The 25,596-nt window shown below is 41.7% G+C and overlaps 1 protein-coding gene across 2 annotated transcripts in view; it reads left to right on the top strand.

Annotated features, from left to right (window-relative positions):
- Positions 1–13,017: 13,017 nt before the first annotated feature.
- Positions 13,018–25,596, top strand: part of klhl10 (kelch-like protein 10) — a 43,317-nt gene continuing 30,738 nt past the window's right edge. The window contains exons 1-4 of one of the 2 annotated variants that reach the window (XM_070277210.1): positions 13,018–13,177; positions 13,247–13,604; positions 13,668–13,953; positions 14,054–14,317. In XM_070277210.1, the coding sequence (XP_070133311.1) occupies positions 13,297–13,604; positions 13,668–13,953; positions 14,054–14,317 (858 nt within the window). In that variant the 5' untranslated portion in view covers positions 13,018–13,177; positions 13,247–13,296. Of the gene's footprint in view, positions 13,178–13,246; positions 13,605–13,667; positions 13,954–14,053; positions 14,318–25,596 lie in introns of those variants that run through there. The other variant, XM_070277211.1, reaches the window with a different exon arrangement.

Genomic DNA, 25,596 nt, shown 5'->3' with positions numbered 1-25,596 from the left:
AACGGTACTGCCATCTGGAGTACAGATGCGTAAAGTGTGGAGATAGGCACCCATCGTCCGAATGCACCAAAATTGCCAGTGAACCAGCAGTCTGCCTGCACTGCGACGGATCACACGCGGCCTCTTACAAGGGCTGTCCAGCCTACAAAAAGGCAAAGAGCACGTTCGCCCCCAAGCAGACTGCCCCAAGACGCCAGCAACCTCAATTCAGCAAAATTAACCCTAACATCAGCTATGCTAGCGCAGTCAAAAACGGAGCACCACAGTTTGACTCCAACCCCAATCCCGATCCCAGTCTTTCAAGTAATCCAATGGACGCCCTAACGGCTAGGATGGAATCTATGTTTGAGCGCATGATGGAGAAGGTCTTGAGCCAAATAGCCCAAATGATGGCCACCGTTTGCAAATCCTTATGCATACGCAATTAAATATAACCATATGGAATGCTAACGGCCTGGTAAAAAGAAGGCCAGAGGTCGAGCTATATTGCAAGACCCTCCAAGCAGACGTTCTCCTCATATCAGAAACGCATTTTACCAACAGATCATACTTGACTATTAGAGGATACGACCTCATTGCCGCTAACCACCCGAACGGTAGAGGTCGCGGGGGCGCGGCCATCCTTATTCGCAGCTGCATCAAGTATGAGGCACTTCCAGCCATGTGCGAAGACTGGGTGCAATGTGCCCAAATTAAAATCTCCACTACCAACGGTGACATAACAATCGCCGCAGCATATTGCCCCCCCAGGCACAACATCCACGAACAGGAATTCGGCTTGCTACTGGATTGCATCGGCCCCAAGTTCATAATCGGAGGGGACTTTAATGCTAAACACCCCTGGTGGGGCTCCAGGATTACGAACCCAAAGGGCTCGGCCCTATACAGGCAGATTCAGTCCCGAATCTTGAGCTGTCACGCAACCGGTGCACCCACATACTGGCCTACGGATCCCCACAAAATCCCTGATGTGCTAGACTTCGCCATCTCCGGAGGACTGGATTCTGCCGGAATTCAAGCGAGAGAAGTAGAAGACCTCTTCTCGGACCACAGCGCCTTTGCCGTGTCACTTTTCACCCCAGCCTTGCTCAGGTCAGCCCGCAAAAAGCTGATCTACAAGACAACAGACGTTGACAAGTACCAATCCTACCTGAACAACGTTACCGACCCCAGCCCGACACTTGACTCCCCGTTTGACACCGACACCATTGTAGAAGAGTTAACAGCCCATATTCAGGCGGCAGCTTTTGAAGCAGCACCAAGGCCCTCCAACCGCCCAAGAGCCACTGACAGGGACATCCATTTTTGGAGCCCAGAAGTCGAAGAACTCAAACTTGAAAAGCGACGACTCCGAAGAGTGTGGATGCTCTCAAGGAATCCTTTGGACAAAACCGCCTTCAATAGAGCGACCAAATGTCTGACAGAAACTCTGGCAAGACTAAGGAAGCAGGCCTTTGACGGGTTCGTCGAACAACTTGAGCCAGGCGACCCTCAACATAACTTATGGCGAGTCACCAAATCTATCAGACAGCCGCTGAAAAGGATCCCACCTGTACAAAGAACCGACGGCAGCTGGTGCAGATCGGAGATGGACAGGGCCAACGCTTTCGCCGAACACCTCGAAGGTGTCTTTACGCCTTTCGATCGCTGCTCACCGGAGGATGCTGCTGAAACTGCCCGTCTGCTAGCCGAGCCTCCTAGGGACGCCGATCCAATACCACCAGTGACTGAGGAGGAAACAGCTGAGCTTATAACCATCACGAGCAACAACAAGGCCCCGGGCGATGATGGTATCAATGCAATTGCATTAAAAATGTTACCACCTCCAAGCATTCAGCTAATTACGAGGATCTATAATAGATGCTTGGAGATAGGGTACTTCCCGTCCACATGGAAACGTGCCCAGGTAACTATGATACCTAAGCCCGGGAAACCCGAAGAAAACCTTTCGTCCTACCGACCAATAAGTTTGTTACCAACGCTCTCCAAAATACTTGAACGAGTGTTTTTAAGCAGAGCACTGCCAGTATTTGACGAGGCTGGACTGATCCCTGACCACCAGTTTGGCTTCAGGCGGCGACACGGTACGCCAGAGCAGTGCCATCGGGTAGTGCAGTGCACCCTGGACGCTTTTGAAACCAAGAAGTACTGCATGGCCGTCATGCTGGACGTGAAGCAGGCGTTTGACCGAGTCTGGCATCCCTGTCTTCTATATAAATTAAAGACTGGCCTACCCCGACCATACTTCCAGTTCCTAAAGTCGTTCTTGGAAGACCGTAAATTTGCTGTTAGATGTGGCGAGGCCATCTCCGGTATTAGAAAAGCTCACGCTGGTGTACCCCAAGGCAGCGTTCTTGGCCCGTTGATGTACAATGCTTACACGGCCGACCTCCCTGTTCTTCAGAGGCCTGACCTGCTCGCAGCAACCTATGCAGACGACACCGCCTTCCTTACCACCGCCGATAGCGCACTGGGGGCAGCCGATACGATGCAATTGCAGCTTGACTTGCTCAGCGACTGGCAAAAGCGATGGAACATTGCCGTCAATAATGAGAAGTCCACTGCCTCCACATTTTCTCTCTGCAAAGGCAACTGCCCTCCAGTTAACCTTAACGGCTCTCCAATCCCACAGGTAGACAATCCCAGGTACCTAGGATTCACCCTAGACAGGAGGCTCACCTGGAAGCCCCATCTGATTAAGAAGAGGAAACAGGCTAATCAAAGACTTCGATCCTTCTACTGGCTTATGGGTAGGAGATCGAAGCTGAGAACTTCCACTAAACTCCTCATTTACAAGGCAATAATACGCCCTATCTGGACGTACGGCATACAGCTCTGCGGCACTGCGAGCAAGACGAATGTCCGAACTATGCAAGCTTTCGAAAATAGAGCCCTTCGAATCGCCACTGGGGCCCACGTCTATCATGACAATCGCACCATCCACGAGGTTCTCAATTTCCCTTGGGTCAAGGACGAGATACAAAGAAGCAGCGCACGTTACATGCAGAGGCTTCATAATCACCCGAACCGGTTGGCCAGCTCCCTGCTGGACAGCAGCGAGCAACCCAGAAGACTTAAAAGGACACACCCGCTAGACCTCCCCTTACTACTCTAATTTTTTTTTCTACCATATTAATATTTAAAAATATCTATACGTGAAGTTAACGTGATAAAATTTAATGGTTGTCCCTAATGGACAGTTTTAAATAAACATTACCCTGCTATTACAAAAAAAAAAAAAAAAAAAAAAAAAAAAAAAAAAATTTTAACTCAATTGAAGGTGCTAGGGATTCGTTTTTGTTCCAAGGATTCGTTCGAACCAAGTTAGGTTTCTTAACTCAGGATCCTTGTTTCATCAATCAAATGGGCATCCTTTTTTCAAACAACTTTTATTCCGATTCATATAACCTCAATTCTTTTTATCTTTACAAAGCCATAATATGTCCAGATTGGCTGTAGAACTGCACTCGATGTGCTTACGCCAGGTAAGTCGTCTATCAAGGTGGATGCCAAGGTACGTTACTTCGTTGGCATGAGGGATCGGCATACCGGTTAGAGAAAGCGGAGGGCATGTTTGTCTATTAAGAGCAAACTTTACATGTTTACACTTTTGTTCGTTTATTTTAATGCGCCAGTCGGACAGCCACCTTTCCACTATTGTGAGATGATTAGCCAGTTGGGTTGTTGCCTGCGTTGGGCATCTGGAGCGACTAAGGATAGCGGTATCGTCGGCGAACGTTGAGGTTGTTAGTTGTGCGCTCGTAGGAATATCCGCAGTATACAAAACATATAGACACGGGCCGAGTGCGCTTCCTTGTGGAACTCCAGCTTCGATGGTGTAGTCGCCCGAAGTAGCTGCGTTGCATCTCACTGAGAATACCCTATTGTAGAGGTATGATTCCAGTAGCTTGTGGGTGTATGTTGGCAAATACGTTTTAATTTTGTGCATGAGTCCGATGAGCCAAACTCGGTCGAAAGCTTGAGATACGTCGAGGAAAATGGCGCTGCAGCTGTTCGAAGGCTGAGCGTATTTCGGATGTTAATCTGTTCTCTTGTTCGATGGTTCCGTGGTTTCTTCGGAAGCCAAATTGGTGTGCCGGGATAATATTGCAAGCTTTCATATGTGATATTATGCGTGTTAACAAGCATTTTTCAAACAATTTTGACAAACAAAATGATGACGGTCTGTATGATGACGGAATCGTGTGGTCTTTTCCAGGCTTCGGTATTATTATAATGATGGATTTCTTCCACTTTCTTGGGAAATAGCCAAGATTAATGATTCCATTAAATAGTTTGCAGTTCGATCAGCATCTTTGGGGTCAATAGGTCACCACCGGGAGCCTTTTTTGGTTTTAGCCCTCTTATGACTTTTTCGATTTCGTTCGGCCGGAATGAAGGTGCGGCTGGCTAAGGGGAGGATTTTGGCTGAATTTCTGGCAGGAGGAATGAATTTGAGGCTGGGTTTGGCTGGAAGACACTTTGGAGATGTGTGGCGAATGTTTCAGCTCGGTCTTCGTCGCTGCGAGCCCAGCATCCCGAAGAGTTTCTTATCGGGGTGGTCGTTTTGGATTGGGGCACTAAGATTTGGGTGGGCCCTCCACAGGGGGTACTTTGTGCTTGTTAGCGAGAGATTCTGGATGTACCTCAGCTGTGCATTTTCTTTCTGTTGGTGAAGAGCCTGGTCGAGAGATCGGGTTGCTCCCTTAAGGCGTTGTTTTGAAGCTGGTGATCTGCTGTTTTGCCAATCACGACGCGTGCGCCTCTTTTCTCGAACGAGCTGTTCGATTTGCTGATTAGATTTGAAGTGTTTGTTTCGGGCTACATCTTTCCTATGAGGAGTAGAGATTTTAGCTGCCGCAACGAGTACTTCTTCCAGGGCGCTCGTAGTGTAGTCGATGTCCGATTCCATGTTAAACTCCGGGGCGAGTTCTATGTGGGCACTCACGTACTTTTTGTATTTAAGCCAGTTCGTTTTTGGCGTCGTCAGGCTGAAGGGGTGTTCGGTTATTTCTGGGCTTTGAAAAAGCGTTAGAAGCACAGGCGAGCACAGCGTTAGAAGCACATTTATAATTGCATTGTACAATTGTCTTCCTTTGGGAGTCACTAGACGGTATCCCCAGTGCGTATGTTTGGGGTTGTAGTCTCCTGCGGCTATAAATCGATCCCCAAGTAAATTGTAGAAGTCCATAAATTGTCCTTCCGAGATTGAGAAACGAGGAGGGCAGTAAACGGCAGCGATTGAAAGGATTCCGTTGCATGACTGAATTTGTATCGATGTGGCCTGCAAGAAGTTTGTTGCAAACCTTTTGTGAAAATGGTGTTTAATGCGTTCTCTGATTAGAACTCCAGTTCCGCCGTGGGCTTTCCCATCTGGATGATCTGTGCGGTAGATTGTGTAGCCTCTTATATGAAAGTTGTATTTGCTTGTAAGATGCGTTTCCACCAGTAGCATAACGTCAATATGGTTTTCGATCAAGAATTGTGACAATTCTAGTTTATGCCGTGAGACACAATTGGCGTTCCACATTGATATTCGTTGCGCCTGCATAGATTATTTAGAGTGTTGTGCTACGAGCAGCTGTATCACCATGTTCTGGTTTTGAACATGGTGATACAGCTGCTCGTTTTCATGAATGACATAAGCTCCATCATACTTTGTTGGAGGGTTTGTCGCTTATATTGGGTTATTCCTTATTTTGGTTTGTTTAACTGCAATTTATTGCTGCAATTTATTTTTTTTTCCCACTGCTCTGATATTCTTTGCTATCCTCTTACTATCTTATTCAATTTATCCTTGGAGTTTTCATGTCTTCCTAAGCGATGGAATGAATCATTTAGCTGAAAAGCACTTGCTTATAGCACCACTGTATTGCTAATAGACATCTGCATGAGTGTCAAAAACACACATTTAAATGTGCAATTTTCAAAATGAGTTGATTGAATTTGAAAGCAAAGCCAACCAGGTGTGAGAGATTTGGCTCTCTTACGCTTACTCCTTTGCACAATAACTTACAACTCATTTAAATTCATATGCGAAAACATTATTTTGCTTATATTTTCCGAATTAGTTGCTATTTGACAACGCTTTTCTGTAATTAAATTTCTGGCGTTTGAAAATGTATTTATTTCTGTGTCATTGTTCTCGATATGGCAGGTTTTCTTTAGCTTATTTAAATTTGGAAAAATTAAATGTATCGTTGGGCGTTTAGAAGCTTCAAGTTTTTTAAAAAACCATGCGGCGCCGAGTCTCTCACTTTCGGCCAACAAACGAGAGAATTTCAACGATCCGAATTACTGCCAAATTCTTTAACACATGCGCACATGCCCCAACGGAGGAAAAGGATGATGCCACCAAGGACGCTTTCTATACGGAGCTCGACCAGGCTTATGGCCGCTGTCCTTCCCATGACATTAAAATTCTCCTCGGCATTTTAATGCCAAGGTAGGACGAGAAGACATCTTTGGTGCCACCGTCGGGCGATTTAGTCTACATGAGACCACCTCGATCAATGGTCTCAAATTAATAGGCTTTCCAGCTGCGCATAATATGGTAGTTCGTAGTACTGGATTCCGTCATTTGGACATCCATAAAGCATCCTGGCTCTCTCCCGATCGACTGACCAGAAATCAGATCGATCATGTTGTGATCGATGCAAGACACGCATCTAATATACTCGACGTGCGATCCTGTCGGGGTCCCAACATCGACTCCGACCATTACCTTGTTGCAGCTAAGATTCGCACACGGCTATGTGTGGCGAAGATTGCACGTCGAAGTGCGTTAAGAAAACTGGACATTGGAAAGCTGCAATCACAACAGGCGAAGAATGCATTCTCCACTCACGTCTCGGGGCTATTAAGCCGAGCACCTTCAATACTTGAAGACATAAGCGATATGTGGGCGCTCATATCTCACTCCCTGCGAGCTTCGGCAGAAGAAGTGCTTGGATTTCAGCGTCCTTTAACAAGAATCCATGGTACGATCAGGAGTAACATGACGCAAAGCTGCAAAGGACGCCGCCTACAGAAAAACACTGCAGGCTGGGGCGACACGAGCTATTGTGGATGTATACAGGTCGAGAAGACGCAAGAAGAAAGAGCAGGAAAGGCGAGAGTGTGAGAACACAGAGAGCAGCAGACGCAGAAATGAAGCACGTAACTTCTACCAGAGGGTCAAGCGTCTGACCCAAGGACTTAAGACTGGTGCAGTGGCGTGCAGGGATGGAAATCTTGTCACAGAAGCAGAGGTCGTGCTGAGGTTATAGAGGGATCACTTCTCGAGTCTGTTATCGGGCTCAAGCACAGACTCTGAAGACTATGATCGACGAACCCCAATCTATGGCACTGATATTGAAGTGCCAATCCCAAGTCATATCAAAGTCAAGGATGCAATCCAACGGCTTTAAATCAACATGTCAGCAGGTGCTGACGGCCTGCCGGCAGAATTGTTAAAGGCAGCTGGTAATATGTTGGTAGGGAGCATTTTTTTTGGATTGCGCCATTGAGGTGAAAATCTATCATAGATACTATTGGCCCGTACCAATAGCATGCACGATTCACCGGCATGTCTAGCCGGCGCCTACGTACTAAAGACACCCCGCACACTCCACAGACCCCGCGGTACCACTGCTAAGTATTACTTCGCGGGAAAGGGTTGCCTAGTCTAGGCATTCTCCCTTAAGCGACGTTCATTTTCGAGTCTTCATAAGTCGCCCTGTGTATAAGCTATCAACTGGCTTACCCAGTCCGATTGCTCCTGTGAGCTGCACATGAATTCCACAAGCTGCTCCGGATCTGGTAGCGATCTGACGATGGCACGATATCTCCTACAATTGTATAAAATGTGCTCCGGGTCCTCGTCTGCTCCTGGGCAGTTGGGGCATACTGGACTTTCGTCGTGTCCGAATCTATGGAGGTATTTTCTGTACCCCTCGTGACCTGTAAGAAACTGGGTAAGCTGGTAACTAACCTGACCGTTGGTTCTTCCGATCCACTCCTGTATGCTTGGGATTAGCCTGTGCGTCCATCTTCCTTTGGTCGTAGAATCCCACCTCTCCTGCCATGAGGATAATGCCGCTTGTCGGGCTGACCTCCTGATGGCCTCTCGGGATGAATTCCTTCCCCGTTGCCGATTGGATGCGTAGATTTCCTCCGCTTCATTAGCCAGAATATCAATTGGAATTATTCCGGCTAGAACGAGGGCTATGGCTCGGATATGGTTCTCGGATATGGTTCTCGGATATGGTTCTAAAGCCGGATATGACTCGTAGGGCCGCTAGTCGGTACGATGCCCTTAGCTTTTTCTTAAGTCCCTGTAGTCTTCTGACTGACGTAGCCTGCGTTGGCGCTGCGTACAGCAAGACCGACGTGACGACACTGGCTAAAAGGCGTCTCCTGCTTTCCTTTGGGCCTCCCACGCTTGGCAGCATCCTTAAGAGTGCGCCTTGGATCCTTGTAGCTTTTATGGTGGAGTACTCCACGTAGGGAGCATGCACCAACTAATCAGTAAGATATGGCTCACGGAGAGCCTGCCCGAAGATCGGAACCTCAGCATGATCTGTCCCATCCTGAAGAAGGGTGATGCCACGGTGCGCACCAACTACCGCGGAATTAGTCTTCCTCCAGTTGCATACAAGGACCTAACGAGCGTATTGTGTGAAAGACTGAAACCCCATGCTGAAGCACTGATTGGACCTTATCAGTGCGGGTTCAGGCCTGGCAAGTCCACTGTTGACCAGATTTTCATCTTGCGCCAAATCCTGGAGAAGTCTTACGAAAACCAGATCGACACGTACCATCTCTTCGTCGACTACAAAGCCGCTTTTGATAGCTCCCGGCGACATCGCCTATATGCCGCCATGTCTGAGCTTGGTATACCAGCAAAGCTGACTAGACTTTATCGAATGACATTGAGCAACACCATCAGCTCTGTCAAGGTAGGAAGTGGCCAATCCGAAACCTTTACTACCAAGTGTGGCCTCAGTCAAGGTGACTCGCTGTCTTGTATACTCTTCAATATTTTAATGGAGAGTATTATAAGAAAGGCTGGTGTACATCGGACGGGCACGATATTAACCAACAGAGGTGTCCAGCTCCTTGGTTACGCTGATGATATTGATATCATTGGCCGCACCAAGCGTGATGTCACAGCAGCCTTCGGGGCTATTGAAAAGGAATCAGCAAAAATAGGACTAGCAGTGAATATGGAGAAAACAAAGTTTATGGTGTGCTCTAGCAGAGAATTGCGGCGTCTTGATTCTCAGCTGACTGCAGAAAACTATAGCTTTGGGTCCGTCAAGGAGTTTATCTACCTAGGAACTGCTATAACAAGCACAAATGATGTGAGTCTGGAGATTAAGCGGAGAATAACACTTGCCAACGGGTGTTACTTTGGGCTCAGTGGGCAGTTCAATAGTAGAGTAGCCTCTCTCGACGCACAAAAACCACAGTCTACGAGACGCTCATTCTTCCAGTACTCCTATATGGTGCGGAGTGCTGGACAGTCAGATGCAGCTGCTCTTAGAGTGTTCGAGAGAAAAATTCTTCGCAAAATCTTTGGTCCAATCTGCGTGGACGATGTTTATCGCATCAGATACAACCACGAGCTGTATGAGCTGTACGGTGATGTTGACGTAGCCAGTCGAGTTAAATCTCAAAGACTTCGCTGGCTGGGCCACGTTGCCCGTATGGATGAAGACGCTCCGGCTCGTAAGGTGTTTAATGCGGTGATTGTTGGGACACGAAGGAGAGGACGACCACGAACGGTGATATATTTATTTTCTGGGTATTCACGGTATTCTGTGTATAAAATTTGTTAATCTCGTTGAGATGACCTTTGTTTGGTGATTTAGATTTTTCAATGACAATTTAATTCCACTCCGCCAATAAAAATATAATTTTTTAATTTAACGTTTTAAGAATATTTATACGGAGTGCAGATGAATCTGGACTATCCGAAAATAGACCAGTTTATGGTGTGACTGCAGGGACATAAGTACAGGGAGTGTCGTCCGACCTTGACATTGCGGCTCTTAAGCTCTTTAAAGATAGGCCCGTTGAGGTCGAGAGGCCAAGAAAGAGTCGGCTTGCGACCAACTAAGGCTAAGATGGGTACTTATGAACATAAAATAAATTTATGTAAAATGTGTCTTCTGCCTTACCCGACACAGCCCGACAAAAACCAATGCAACATGATAGGCACAGACAACCTTGTTTCTGTTTCCGTGCTTGCCAATTTCCTTAGTGTAACTACCATGGCAATGTATGTACATAAAAATTTCATGGCAGCTGTCTCGTATTTGACTACATAGGTATGGGTTTGGTGGTTGAAATGTCCTACAGACATGCACCAGTTTGGTACCCAGGTCCGGCTGGAAAACGTTTCAAACGAAGATGAGGCATTTTTTTTTTTTGCTTAAACTAAATTTTGTAGAGTTTTTTAGTTTTTAGTTTTTAGAGCTTATATTTTATTTTCCTGATTGTGATAATAAACTGTTCCATATAAAAGTAAATTTAAGTTTGGGCGGGGCCTTACCTTGAATTTGATATCAAAGTCTATAGATATCAAACCATTCAGATTGTTGGTAGGGATAAAGATAATTCATATTTATTAACATCGTATAATTCAACATCAACCGCAACAAAAAGCGTAATACAGCAAAGAAGAACGTAATGGAAGCTCCAATGACGCCAATGGTAAGTATGTTGATTGTGAAATACATAATTCATTTTATTCAACTTTAAAAAAATTATTACTTTATGATCGATGACCACTGATCAGCTTAAAATTACGCGTTAAGGAATTTTTATGAACAAAAAAGTCGCGAAAACCCGTTTTTATACCCTTGCAGAGGGTATTATAATTTTGGTCAAAAGTGTGCAACGCAGTGAAGGAGACATCTCTGACCCTATAAATATATTTTCTTGATCAGGATCACCTCCTGAGTTGATATAAGGTCCGTCTGTCTGTCCGTCTGTCTGTTTCTGCGCAAACTAGTCTCTCAGTTTTAAAGCTATCGACTTGAAACTTGGTACACACCCTTCTTTCCTTTGCACGCAGTATATAAGTCGGAACGGCCCGGATCGGCCGACTATATCCTATAGCTACCATATAACTGATTGATCGGAAATGGTATAACTTTTGTGTTTTTAGAGTTAGAGAGTTCAAATTTTACGAGAGAGCTTTTTTTGGCAAAATAATGCGACATGCCAAATTTCGTAAGGATCGGCCGACTATATCCTATAGCTGCCATATAACCATTTTTTTTAGATTTTGTATTATAATAAATTGGGTTATATTATCATATTCCCATAAGGATCGGCCAACTATATCCGATGTTTGCGATATATATCTGGTTTTAACTGCAAGGGTATATAAACTATATATAACTTCGGCTCCGCCCGAAGTTAGCTTTCCTTTCTAGTTTTTAAATATTTTGATATACATAACATATATTATATGTTCCAAAAAAGAACCAACAAAAGTAAACTCATAATTTAAAATTTAAAATTAACAATTAATTTAAACCCTTAAATTTAACAATTTCCAAATTTTTTTGTGCTCGGTTGCTACAACTGTAGCAATTGGGTAAGGAAGCAGAATAAAAAGTCTATAGCTCCTCTAAAAATGGATTTTATTCAGATTTTGTAGGTGTAGATTGTCCATTGGAATAGTTTGGTATAAAAATTTTCCAAAACACTTTTTTGAACCGGTGCTACTACAACGTTTCAGTTTTTTGACGTAGGAAACATTTTGTGGAAAAATGTATACAAATTGTATACAAATTTTATTTACGAGGATACCATTCAAATTACAAATCAGATAATTCTATCTCTTATAATATCTATTACGAGGGTGGGCTAATAAAAAGTCAGCCTTTTTTTTTTAATTCGTAAACATTTTATTCGATTAGTGTTTTCTATCAAATGATTACTGTGAAAGTTTCTTGCGGTTTTATCAACACCGGTAATTGCACTACAAAATTTTACCCCATCCACCCTATTATACAGATTAAGCATCCTGTGACTATTATTTATTTCCAAACTTTAAAAAATGGCTTGGGTGTACGAAATTTCAGTGAAAATAACGCCTATTTTGAGAACCTGGACAAATCCTAATTTATGGAAGGTATTGGGAAACTGGAGGATCGGTGGTCCAAGTGCATAAGTCTAAAAGGAGATTATGTTGAGAAGAAAAAAGCAAAATTAAAAAAAAAAGTATTTTTTTTGTAAGGCCGACTTTTTATCAGCCTACCCTCGTATCTCTATATCACTTCCAAAAATTAGCTATAGAAATAGTATGCATCAAAACTTTTTATACTCTTGCGGAGGGTATTATAATTTTGTCCAAAATTGTGCAACGCAGTGAAGGAGACATCTCAGGATCAGGGTCACCTCCTGAATTGATCGGAAATGGTATTGGTGTTTTTAGAGTTAGAGAGTTGAGATTTTTTTCGTGTTTTTGAAGATAGAAAGTTTGAACTTTGTACAGATTCTACTTTTGGTCATTTGATCCAAACTACCAAATTTCATAACGATCGGCCGAATACGATTGGAAATTTGTACCAAATACCAACTTTGGTATTTTTGAATATTGATGCTTTGGACCGCTTTTTTAGATTTTTTATTGTAATAAATTGGTTTTATTATGATATTCTCGGCCAACTACATGCAATGCTTGCGATATATATCCGGTTTTAGCTGCAAGGGTATAACAACTTCGGATCCGCCAGAAGTTAGCATTATTTTTATGTTTTAAAATAACTTTCTGTACTAGCGCTACAAAAATATTACATTTTTGGAGGCGAGAGTGGGTGTGGAAAAAATTTGAAATTTCATAAAATTCGCCTGCGCTTCTAGTAGCGGGTGATAGCGAGGCAGACACTTATTAGAGTATATAAGTATTCTTTATGCGTGATGCAAATCATAAGGTTCATTAATTTTTTTGCTTTTTTTAATAATTGAAAAAAATTGTAATTAAACGTAATATCTAGCACGCACTGTATTTATTGTCTCAAGCCATACTTTATTTGTCTTAGTAGCCCTATTTTTTTTTGTTTCGGAATCTGTCTTGTTATTGTTTATTAATTATCGAGCATTATTGCTACTCCTACAGTTGAATACGGAGACTTTTCTCTCCCTCAGTTATACAAAATATCAAGACGCGTTTCACTAGGTGTGCATAGTCAAACGAAATCCACCTTTAAATTACTAATATCTATATTTTTTTCTGTAATTGGAAAAGACAAGGACCAGTACCCCTAGACCCAATAGAGGTGCCACCGCTGGCTCGCAATGAATCGCAACCAAAACGGGAACCCCTTGCCTGACGTGAATCAGGGTCTGCTACATGCGTTGCCCTTGGCCACGGAAAACACTATGGATGTTGATATAAATGGAAACGGATCTCCAGGCGATGAAACTCTCAACCCTATTTTAAAAGCATCAGCCAAGTCTCTCACTCCCACAGTGAGCGACCAGGCCCTAAACACTCTGAATGAGCTCCGCGAGTCTAATCTGCTATGCGATGCCCAAATTACGGTGGGGGAGCAAGCCTTTAACGTACATCGCGCTATAATGTGCTCTTGCAGCTCGTATTTTCGGTGAGTACAGACCAAGCCTTTGCCACCGCCACTGCAGGGCCCCCACTCTCTTTTTTTCGCCAGCGCACAGTTTACGGGGTTCAACACCGGCAATCACGGATGCGAAGCTACTGTAGTTGACACTCAAGAAAATCGCATCATTCATATACCCGGTATCAGCGCCTCAATAATGAATTGTGTTATTCAGTACGCTTATCTGCGCAAGACTATTATTTGTGATGAAAATGTACATGAGCTCCTCATTTGCGCCGACTATGTGGGTATGGTGGGTTTGGTTAAACAATGCAAGGACTATCTCAGCCACACCCTAACACCGGAGAATTGTGTTAGCATTATGGGATTCGCGAGGAAAGTAGTATTTAAGCTATAATCGGATTTCGTCTAATTAGTTTTGCTTATTAGTCGCGCACTACGAATTTGATTTTAATAAAACGTGTTTTTACTGCAGGTTTCGCTTCTTGGAAGACCTTCACCACAAGGCACGTAACTATACACTTCGGTATTTTACAGAAGTGGCTGCTAGAAATAAAGATATTCTGGACATGAATGTGAAAGACTTCTACAGTATAATTAGCGACGATGAGCTTAATACAAGGGAGGAGGATTATGTATGGAAGCTTTGCGTGAAGTGGATAGATCGGGATCCAATGAATCGAACCCAACATGTCGCACACCTAATGACGGGCGTTCGTCTGGGTCTGATGACTCCCAAGGTGGGTCCTTAAATGTTTTTAATTTGGTTTGCAAATTTTTAAATTAAAACTTATACCACTTCAGTTTTAATTTGTATTGATTGAGTAATGATAAATAACAATTGTATATTGGTTTTTTGGCTATCATTTCGGAAATGCTTTCCGATAATTCTTAAATTGCAACCTTTTTTAATTAATAATATATTGTTTCAAGTAATTCATAACACAAGCAAAAACAAAAAAAAAAATTTTTTATAATTTTATTTTGATTGAAATGTAAACACTTAATATTTATTTCATAAAAAATAGCCCCAGAAACTCAAAATACCAAAAAAAAAACTTAAATTTTATAAAAAAAAATTGATTGTAAAATATTTTTTATAAACATAAGAATCCAGGGACATAAACATAGAATAAACATAGAAACAAAACATAAACATAGAATCCAGGGACTGTAAAATTCAGAGATTTTTTATTGAAAAAATCAAACATAAAAACGATTCTTGGTTTTTTTATAGAAAAATTCAAATATACAAATCATTCATGGTTTTTATTTGAAAAATCAAACATAAAAATTATCGTGTGAATTTTATTTTAAAAATCACGTATAAAAATATGTTGGTATATTTATTTTTTTTCTTACAACTTAATTCGATAAATCAATAAAACAAAAGATTTGGAACCTAGTGGTTTAGCTTGTCCCAGTTATATTGCGAAGTATGAAAAAAGATGACAGATGGCAAAAGATGTTATTTTTTGGAACCCGAGGAAAAAGCTTTCCTATATGCCCATTTTGGTTGGGTAGGAGAGATTTTTGTTTTTGTTCTACATGCTACCTTTTTTCCTTACGGTCATTACACACGTCAGTCTATTCGAGATTTTTCGCTACTTTGTCACTAATAAAGTAGTTATCCATTGTGATAATTCTACCTGTAACTGAAAATAAGGATCACAAAATTTCGTTGGAACCTAGAAGTCTTGCCAATGTTCGTTTGTCTAGCTGCACCAGTTCTCTCTGTGCCCAAATACATTTTCAAAAGATCTTTCATCCATTCTTGTCTGACTTTGATAATATTCAGGGCTTGAATGAGAAACGTCCACAAAATGGTACAAGCAAGTTCTGCAAGATTGTAAGGCACACGATCAAACACAATCATAAAAAATATTTATGCAACGAATCTTCTTTTCATGTCAATTTAATAAATCCATTCAAATACAAATGAAAAAAATTTGTGTGCAATTACATCGAATGCCGAAATGGCCGGCTTTGGTTTGAATTTTTTAAAAACCATTGATTTTATATTCATTTTATTTGTCATATAATTTCTATGGTCAAGCCCGGCAAGCACATAAAACTTATCATTTAGCCGGGCCCGTGCAGTCCAGCTTGCGCTTTTGAGGGTTAAATGTATTATTTATCGTATTCAAAAAAAAGTTTAGTTAAATTGAAAAAGGAAAGAAAGGAAATTAGAGCGAAGCTCTAATTTATTTATTACAATTGTTATCTATCGCTATGTTATTCGCTTTTATTTTTTGGGGCATTCCGATTTTTGTTACACATGACTAGAATTTTCGAATTTTACAAGATTTATGTTTCCATTTTTCTTTAATGATTTTATCTTCATTAATTTATTAAGTTGATTTTATAAAAATTGTATGTTTATTGGGTAATCATGTTGAGGCTATTTTTATTTTGTCGAATTTTAACAGTTGCTTAATATTTATGAAAATTATTTCCTTTTTATATTACCTCAATTTAACTTACTTCTATTTCTGATTATATGATTGATTTATCCACTCCTTTTAAAACTCTAATTATACATTTATATATTACCGCTGTTAATTCTTCTTTAAATTATTTTTTTCTATTGTCCTAATTATGTCATTTGTTCTCATACTAAGTTTGGAAATTTTAATGCTTAATTCTTAGTTCTTATTGCTTAATTTATTACTACTAGTCTATTGTATTTAAGTTGGTCATTAATTTTGGAAGTTCAAATTGCTAGGTTGCTAGAAGTTTGGATTGATCCGAAGTCAATTTTAGGGGTTGAGTCGATGCGAATCTGTTGTTGTAGTTAGCGCTGGGGTAGAGCTGTTTGCTCCCATGCAATATCCTCATATTTTTACACCTTGCAGAGGGTATTATAATTTTGGTCAAAAGTGTGCAACGCAGTGAAGGATAATGTGATAATCTTGATCAGGATTATCAGTTTAAAAGCTATCGACTTGTAACTTTGCACACACCCTTCTTTCCTTTGCACGCAGCATATAAGTCGGAACGGCCGACTATATCTTATTGCTGCCATATAATTGTTTAATCGGAAATGAAATCATTTTGGTGTTTTTAGAGTTAGAGCGTTCAAATTTTACACGAGAGCTATTTTTGGCAAAATAATACGACATGCCAAATTTCGAACGATCGGAAATGACCCAACTTTCGTATGTTTGAATGATAGATTTCGTGTGATAGAAGATGGAACTAAGTACAGATTCTTTTTTTGGTCAGTTGATCCGACCTACCAAATTTCATAAGGATCTGCAGACTATATCTTACAGCTGCCATGTAACTGAACGATCGGAAATGGTTTTTGATAGATATACCAACTTTGGTATTTTTGAAGATAGAAGCTTGGGATTTTTTTTAGATATTTTATTGTAGTTCATTGGTTTTATTATGATATTCTCATAAGGATTGGCCAACTATATCCGATGTTTGCAAAATATATCCGGTTTTAACTGCAAGGGTATGTCAACTTCGGCTCCGCCCGAAGTTAGCTTTTCTTTCTTGTTGTAATTCCTTTTTGCTTATGCTGGGACCAACGAAGCTAATGGCGTGAGCAACGAAACCTTATGGCGTGAGCAGTCGCACACAATGCATGAGCATTTCCGTATGCATGAGCATTTGCAAAAACAAATGAGCAATGGGATGAGCAACACAGATGTAATGGTTACGAGCAAATTTTCTTAGGTGGGGTGTATCCGCAAACACGTATATGTTTAGGTTGGCATTGGCTGGGTGGCTAAACCAGGGTTTTGCTTAAAAAAAACGATTTTTTCGATTCGTTCCAAATGTTTTTTTGTACTTGTATTAATACTTGCTTTTCGATATGCCGAGCTGTCGCCATAACTTTTGATTTCCAGGGCCCATATCAGAGACGATGACTACTACATACGGAAAACCCCTTTTGTATAGCTATAATGTTATTTATAATGTCAACGGTCATTTGGGTGTGAAAATCAAAAAACACTAGCTGTTTTCAAGACTTTTTTAACCCACGAACCATGGCCAATTGAACGTGATTACTTGGCTGATATACTACATCAGCCGAACTGTCATATTCGAAGCCAGCAGTTACCTTCACTTCGTCAAAATACAACACACAAAGCTTCTCCACTTCAAGCATCTCGTCGTTCTCCATTAAATCTATCACTACATCAAGAGTACATGACATGATTGGCACGTCTGCAAGCCACCTACATACATATATAGTGTTTCCCTTTTCCAGCCCTTAAATAAATGCTTTCGATAGCTTGTACTTTTCTAAAACAAATATATTTACATTTTTGTGATTCCCATCAATTTGATATTTGTTTCGGGATGTCTATCAATCGTTGTGCAATTTTAAAACTGTTTCAACAAGGAAATCTCCAATGCAACATTGTTTGTTTGGCTACCAAAACAATATTCTCTGACTCTATCCCGCGATTTCATGAGCTTGGCCATGAAGGTGACCGTCTCGGAAGAGGCAGACCATGCACCGCTAACACTTCCAGAATTCGCCAGATCGTGAAAAAGCGGATCACTCGGAATTGCAGAGCCTCGGAAAGTTTCAGAGTCTCAGAAAAATAGCCCGTGAAATCGAAGTGAATTGAGAAAGTGTTCGGTTGATTGCAAAAATGAACTTAATCCCAAGCCGTACAAGCTCCAAAAAGTGCATCTTCCTACGGATGACAATAAGCGCGTGAAACTCCAAAGATGCCGTCAGCTAAAGCGTCGGGCCGCTTCACGGACGAGAAGATATTCACCATCCAACAGGCGCACAATCACCAAAATGATGGAAGCTGGTCGGCTGAAGCTCCAGGTACCTCTGAAATAATCGAGCGCCGTCAATGCGAGCAGTCTTTAATGGTTTGGGGAGGAATATGCGCCACCGGCAAAACACCCCTTGTTTTCATCGATCAAGGGGTCAAAATCAATCAGGAAGTGTACCGCCGGGACATTTTGGAAACGGTTATGCTTCCTTGGGCCCAGCAGCACTTCGGTGATACGGAGTGGACGTTTCAACAGGATTCAGCGCCAGCCCATATAGCCAAATTGACTCAGGACTGGTGCAAAGCCAATTTTCCTGACTTTATCACATTCAGTGAATGGCCACCTTACTCGCCTGATCTTAATCCTATGGACTACAGTGTGTGGTCTATTTTGGAGTCCAGGGCATGTGCTAAACGCCACATAAGTTTGGAGGCGCTGAAGCAATCATTGCTCTGAGAATGGGATCGATTATCGGAAGAAGACGTGCGGCCCATTGCGCTAAATTTCCAGAAACGTTTAGGGCTCTGCTTCACAGACCAAGGAAGCCACTTCGAAACTGGCTGAATATATGTTAACACAATACCTATTTAATAGTTGTGTATCTGCATTTTTTCTCAAATACAGTTCCTTAGAAAGTTATGATTAAAAATGTTTGTCCGGGTTATTTATTCCTCTGTATACACCCTGTATACTTCCGCATCTGAATTGCCCATAAAAAAAATTTTCAAAAATTAATGATCATCACTGGTAGTGGTAGCAGTGTCTCAGTAGGTGATAAATATTAACAAAATAATAACTGAAGTTATCTAAAATTAAGCAAAATCAGTACTATTCTGATTATGTTGCATTCGCGGCTCACTTTAAACCGTCCCTTGACCTCCGCGAAGATTTCAAGACTAAGATAGGATAAATCTGTTCAGCTGTTCTCAAGTTTTAGCGAGACTAACGATCAGGAATTTTTTTTTATATATACCTATTAATATATAGATTCGGGGCTGTCAAAATCGTTTAGCAGCTAATATTTTGTGACCCCGACGTTATCCTCGCTTTCGGCTGTTGCAGTTGCAAGTGCTTGCACACTCGTTTTTACAGAGGTGTACACAGTTATGGCACGCAATTGCTGGTGCACCCGTTGCCTGACGGCCTCTTTAAAGAGCTTTTGTCCAACTCGGTGGAATACCGTCTACTTTTTGCTTAAGTCCATTGAAAATATTTGGATAGAGCTAACAGCAATTTTAACAGAAAAAAATCAGACCTCAGTTGAAAATATAAATATATATCACTTAGTTGGAATTGTATGATTGCTAGAAGTTTTTTTAAAAACGTGTCCAAAAAACTTTAAGTTTCTAAACTTCCAACGATACATTTAATTTTTCCAAATTTAAATAAACTAAAGAAAACCTGCCATATCGAGAACAATGACACAGAAATAAATACATTTTCAAACGCCAGAAATTTAATTACAGAAAAGCGTTGTCAAATAGCAACTAATTCGGAAAATATAAGCAAAATAATGTTTTCGCATATGAATTTAAATGAGTTGTAAGTTATTGTGCAAAGGAGTAAGCGTAAAAAAACCAAATCTCTCACACCGGGTTGGCTTTGCTTTCAAATTCAATCAACTCATTTTGAAAATTGCACATTTATATGTGTGTTTTTGACACTAATGCAGATGTCTATTAGCAATACCGTGGTGCTATAAGCAAGTGCTTTTCAGCTAAATGATTCATTCCATCGCTTAGGAAGACATGAAAACTCCAAGGATAAATTGAATAAGATAGTAAGAGGATAGCAAAGGATATCAGAGCAGTGGGAAAAAAAGTAAATTGCAGCAATAAATTGCAGTTAAACAAACCAAAATTAGGAATAACCCAATATAAGCGAAAAGGCACTGAACCACAAACTTATAAAAGCAATAAACAAGCTTAATATAAAAACCAAAAACTAGTGGATAGTTGTTTTCTTCGACGAAGAACCATGCAGATCCAGTAGCAACAGATTTTCCTTACTAGAGGAGGTTGAGGAAAACCAACCAACACAGAAAACGTAGAAAAACTCTTTTCCTCTTTGGAACGGATCCTAATCAGGGAACGGATTAAACCCCATTTTCACAAAAGGTTATTATTAATTCGCCTCCAAATATACCTCCGCCTCTCAAAAAATTCGATTCTCAAGCAAGTAAACACCGGATAGTTACGTGTTCAAAAATCTTTATACGTTACATTTATGCAACAGAAAGTTGTAAAAAGATTATTTTTTTATATATATAATTCTTTGGATTTGAGTCTAAGAAAGGAAAGCTAACTTCGAGAGGAGCCGATAAACATCGGATATAGTTGGCCGATCCTTATGAGAATATCATATTAAAACCAATTAATAACAATAAAATATCTAAAAAAAAAATGCCCCAAGCTTCTATCTTCAAAAATACCAAACTTGGTAATTCTACCAAATATCATTTCCGATCGTTCTGTTATATGGCAGCTATAAGATATAGTCGGCCGATCCTTATGCAATTTGGCATGTCGCAATATTTTGCCAAAAATAGCTCTCGTGTAAAATTAACTCTCTAACTCTAAAAACACCAAAGTTATACCATTTCCGATCAATCAGTTATATGGCAGCTATAGGATATAATAGGCCGATCTAGGCCGTTTCGACTTATATAGTGCGTGCAAAGAAAAGAAGGGTGGGTGCAAAGTTTCAAGTCAGTCGATAGCTTTAAAACTGAGAGACTAGTTCGCGTAGAAACAGACAGACAGACAGACTGACGGACAGACTGACGGACAGACGGACATGCTCATATCAACTCAGGAGGTGATCCTGATCAAGAATATATATACTTTATAGGGTCGGACATGTCCCCTTCACTGCGTTGCACACTTTTGAACAAAATTATAATACCCTCTGCCAGGGTATAAAGATGCCACTCTACCATAGTATCATACCATAGTATGTATGTGTATGGTATACATACGCGAAATTTGTCCTTACATCTTAAATAAATATTGTAAATCTCAGGTTTAAATAAGTGTCGATTTTTAATGTTCAGCCATTTTGTATGGTTCATGTTATGCGGCTCATAATTATATTTCGAATATATACTTTATTAAATGGCATTCTCTAATATTAAAATATTGGTGTGTAGCCTCCAACTGTACGCACGTACGATCGCATGCGCGTCAGTGACACTTTTTTCTTTTTCGCACATTAGTCTAAACCGAACCATTATAAAGAGATCGATAAGAGAAGCCGGCGCTGCTATGTCACCGCGACCGAAGAAAAAAATGCAAGTAGCTGGGCAACTTCCCAACAACAGCAACTATTGCTCGCCGCTCCAAACTATTAAAGATAAAGATGATGATAACGAAGACAATGGTACAGAACACATTGTTGAAAAATCAAATAATTATGTACCTCCAATAACGGTGCTTAAATGCTCCATAGAGCAAATTCAAATCATTTGCAAAAACTTATTTATAGAAGACTACTCAATCAAAAAAATTTCACTTGGAGCCAAACTTCACTGGGAAGCGATGAGTGACTACATAAAAGCCTGCAATTTTATGAAAGGCAAATATGAATCATTTTTCTATGCAATTAAAAATGAAAAGCCGTATAAAGCTATTCTTATGGGTCTTGATACTGACCAACCAGAGCACGTCAAACAGAAACTAGTTAGCATGGGTCTCCAATGCACAGATGTCGAGTTTGCTCGTAGGAAACGGCCAAACGATACCACCTTTACCTTCTTCGTAGTTTATTTCGCCAACAAGTCCATAACTCTTAGCGAGCTGAAGAAAACTCATTCCGTCATCGACTATGTTCGCGTCAAGTGGGATTACCAAAGGCGTAGGAGCAACAAGATAACCCAGTGCTACAACTGCCAAATGTTCGTGCATGGATCAAATCAATGTGTTGTTAAGGCGTACTGTGCTGTCTGCGCAGGAAATCATAAAACTGCTGACTGCAACGAAAACTCATTCGTTAAGTGTGCCAACTGTCATGGAAATCACAAATCGTCCTCGCTCGAGTGTCCTTCTCGAGAGAATTACATTCAGCTAAGAGCGAAGGGCTATTCTAGACTACATAGAAGTAACCCAGTTAAATCTCCTTCTCTGCATTGCCCAGTTGCTTTTCCAAAGTTGTCTAAGCGTACTCCTCCACCAGTAAATCCGTGCTGGCCTAATAGCCAACACCGACAAAGCGATGAGCTACTTTCTTTAGAAGAATCTCAATTTAGAATCTCACCTTTGAATTAATTAAGCAGATTAGAATCTGTAAATGTAAAACCGATCAACTGGAGGTAATTACTTCTCTAGCATTCAAATTCATGTCTTAATGTTAATGGATCTATCAATCGTAGCGTGGAATGCTAGGGGCATTCGAAATAAACTAAATGATTTGGACCACTTTTTAAATAAAGAAAATATTGACATTTGTCTAGTGTCTGAAACATGGTTAACCAGGATAAAAACCAAAGCGAAGAACGGAACTCCTTAAAAAGTCCGGAAATGGGATCAGTGACCCGTCAAACTCCAAAGCCCTCAAAAGCCAAGGAGTTGCTGAGATGGAGAAGCCCCCCACAGAGCGGCAACATCTGGAGGCGAGACGCGTCGGTGCGGAGGAGGGTGTCAAGGCATCTTCTTCCATAGCGGGGCTAGCCATAGGGCTACCGAACGGCGTGAAGAGGAAGACCTCTGGGTCAACCTCTAAACCAGTGGTGGGCAAACTCCCATTTTACATAGCACGCGAGTATAGGGTAGGAAAATTTTCTCAGAAATTGGGTTGGAAAAAGTTTTCTTCATGGAGAAATAAATTTCTTGTTTAAGAAATGTTGCTAGCAAAGCTGTTTTTAAAATAAAATACTCAATTTTAGTGCCCATTCAAACTTTTGAATTAACGAAAAATGAAATAAAAAAAAACGTTTTTTTTTCGCTCAGTGAATTCTCTGCTCTCATTGTTTTTCTCTGCTACGCACACAATCAAATTTTAAACATGTGTTAGTGTTGCCCACCACTGCTCTAAACCAACCGGCGGGGCCCCTAAGGCGAACCCTGGTCCAGGAGCATCTCACTTGACGCAGCGGAAGGGTCCTTATAAAGATAAGAGGCCTTCATTCTTATGAGACCCAAAACTATATCACGCTTCGACCAATAGGCCCTATTGATAGACCCTATTGGACCCAACAGACTGCTGGTCCGTTGTCCGATGAGCCTGTCAACAGATGCCCGGGAGTCCGGGAGCTTGGGTCCTGAGCATCCAGGGGCCGTGCGTTTATGACGGCCTCGACTCAACGAGGACTGTCGGCAGCTCCTCCGCGATGAGTTTTGCGTTCCCTACCGCTCGTGGAAGTAGCTGCTTGGATACTTCACACCTGCCTCATGGGCGGAGAGCACGAATTCTGTCTAAGGGTAAATCTCCCATTATTTGAGTCATCAGACGAGGCTCGCATTTAAAGCAGCGAATGCATGACCGCATTATCTGACTGCAGACCTCCTGCTCATTTACGATTTATATGCACTGTCGCTAAAGACATACAAGTGCTCGAGAACCCACATGAAAATTCGACTCGTGCAAATATCGGACGTAGCTCTGAACAACTTGAGAACGCGTTTTCAACAATACTGAAAACTTAGCATCTTAGAATAGAGAAGCATAAGCTAGTTGCCCCCCGACCCGCAAAAGGGAAGCCCAGCCTCTGAGGATTCATGTAAAACGGGATTTTGCTTTTGTACTATACGAAGGGACTGGGACTATACGAAGGAAATGCAATTTAGGGTGTGAGCGCAAAGAGATAAAGAACGAGAATGCGCCCGCCTTAGCTAATAGGCTGAGCGGATGCTCGCTGGCTTGAGATGTCGAATTCTTTGAAGCCGAGCGGCCGAAAAGGAGTCGGCTTGCGATCAACAATGCGTACATTATTAAATCATTTTTATTATTATTATTATAAAGAAATTACCAGCAATTATAAAGTGCGGGTAATTTTTTGGTTTGTATTAAGCAATAGCTACAAAGGCCTTCTGCTTAAAATTTATGTTGTTATTTATGACATTTGACTTAAATATAAATGTATATATGTGTACCTAATCTAGTTATGTATGTACAGTTAGATTAAATTAAAATGTTATTATAGAGGTTAATGGATTTAAGAAATTGGATTGTTGTAAATATATTCATGGGGCTTACTATTTCTTTTAAAGTTTGTTGGAGGAATTCATGTCTTACAACAGAGGGACCTACACGCAAGCAATTGCGTGCCGTAACTATGTACACCGCTGGTAGTGCGACTATACTCTCCACGTGAGGGCGGCTGGAAACAGGTGCCGGTGAGGTCATGTCTCTGCCCTGGATGCTAGCAAATTGTAGTCGGGCGGGGAGAAGAGCACTCCCTTCCTTAAATCACCCCAATCCAAGGTGGAGCAGCATATGCCGAAGGATGCGTGTCCCGGGCGTTAATATGCGAACTCTGGTGGACCGGCCGACCTCCCAGTTTTAACCAGGCTTATCGTGACAAGCGGGCTATGTCATAATGGACGAATCCCTTCCCGCCAACTCGTGGGCCCAAAAATTAATTCTATCTTACAAAACAAAAACCAAAGCGGAAAACGGAACTCCCTAAAAAAAGTCCGGAAATGGGGTCAGTGACCCGTCAAACTCCAAGGCCATCAAAATGCAAGGAGTGGCCGAGATGGAAAAACCCCCCACAGAGGGGCAACATCTGGAGGCGGGACGCGCTGGTGCTGAGGAGGATGCCAAGGTATCTTCTTCCAAAGTCATGGGCTAGCACCAGGGTCAACCTCTATACCAACCGGCGGGGCCCCTAAGGCGAACCCTGGTCTGGGAGCGTCTCGCTCGACGCAGCGGAAGGGCTCTTATAAAGATAGGAGGAGAGCTGCCTTCATTCTAATGAGGGCGGACCCATCGGCCGAAGCCAACCCGGACCAGCCCAAGATTATTAAGTGGACAAGGGAGGTCCTGCCCGACTTCAAAGCGGAAAAGGCGGGTGTGAGGCTAGAGCCGAAGCAACTTGCTGGGTCGGCTACTGTCAAGAAGATCGCGCAAAGGGCGAAAAAGCAGAGATCCACAGAGGGAGGAGCCCCTCAAGCCAACAAGAGGAAGGCCCAGCCGCAGCCGTCAAAACGCTCGTTCGCCGAAGTGACGAAGGGAAGAAACCTTATTGGAGTCCTGGACAAGGGTTCCAAAGATGGGCTCATCCCCAAGGACCTTTGGCGACGAGTGGTTAACGAGTTGCATGGGTGCTTCA

Source organism: Drosophila bipectinata, chromosome 2L (genome assembly GCF_030179905.1).
Source record: "Drosophila bipectinata strain 14024-0381.07 chromosome 2L, DbipHiC1v2, whole genome shotgun sequence".
NCBI lineage: Eukaryota > Metazoa > Arthropoda > Insecta > Diptera > Drosophilidae > Drosophila > Drosophila bipectinata.
This window is presented reverse-complemented; position numbering and strand designations above follow the sequence as displayed.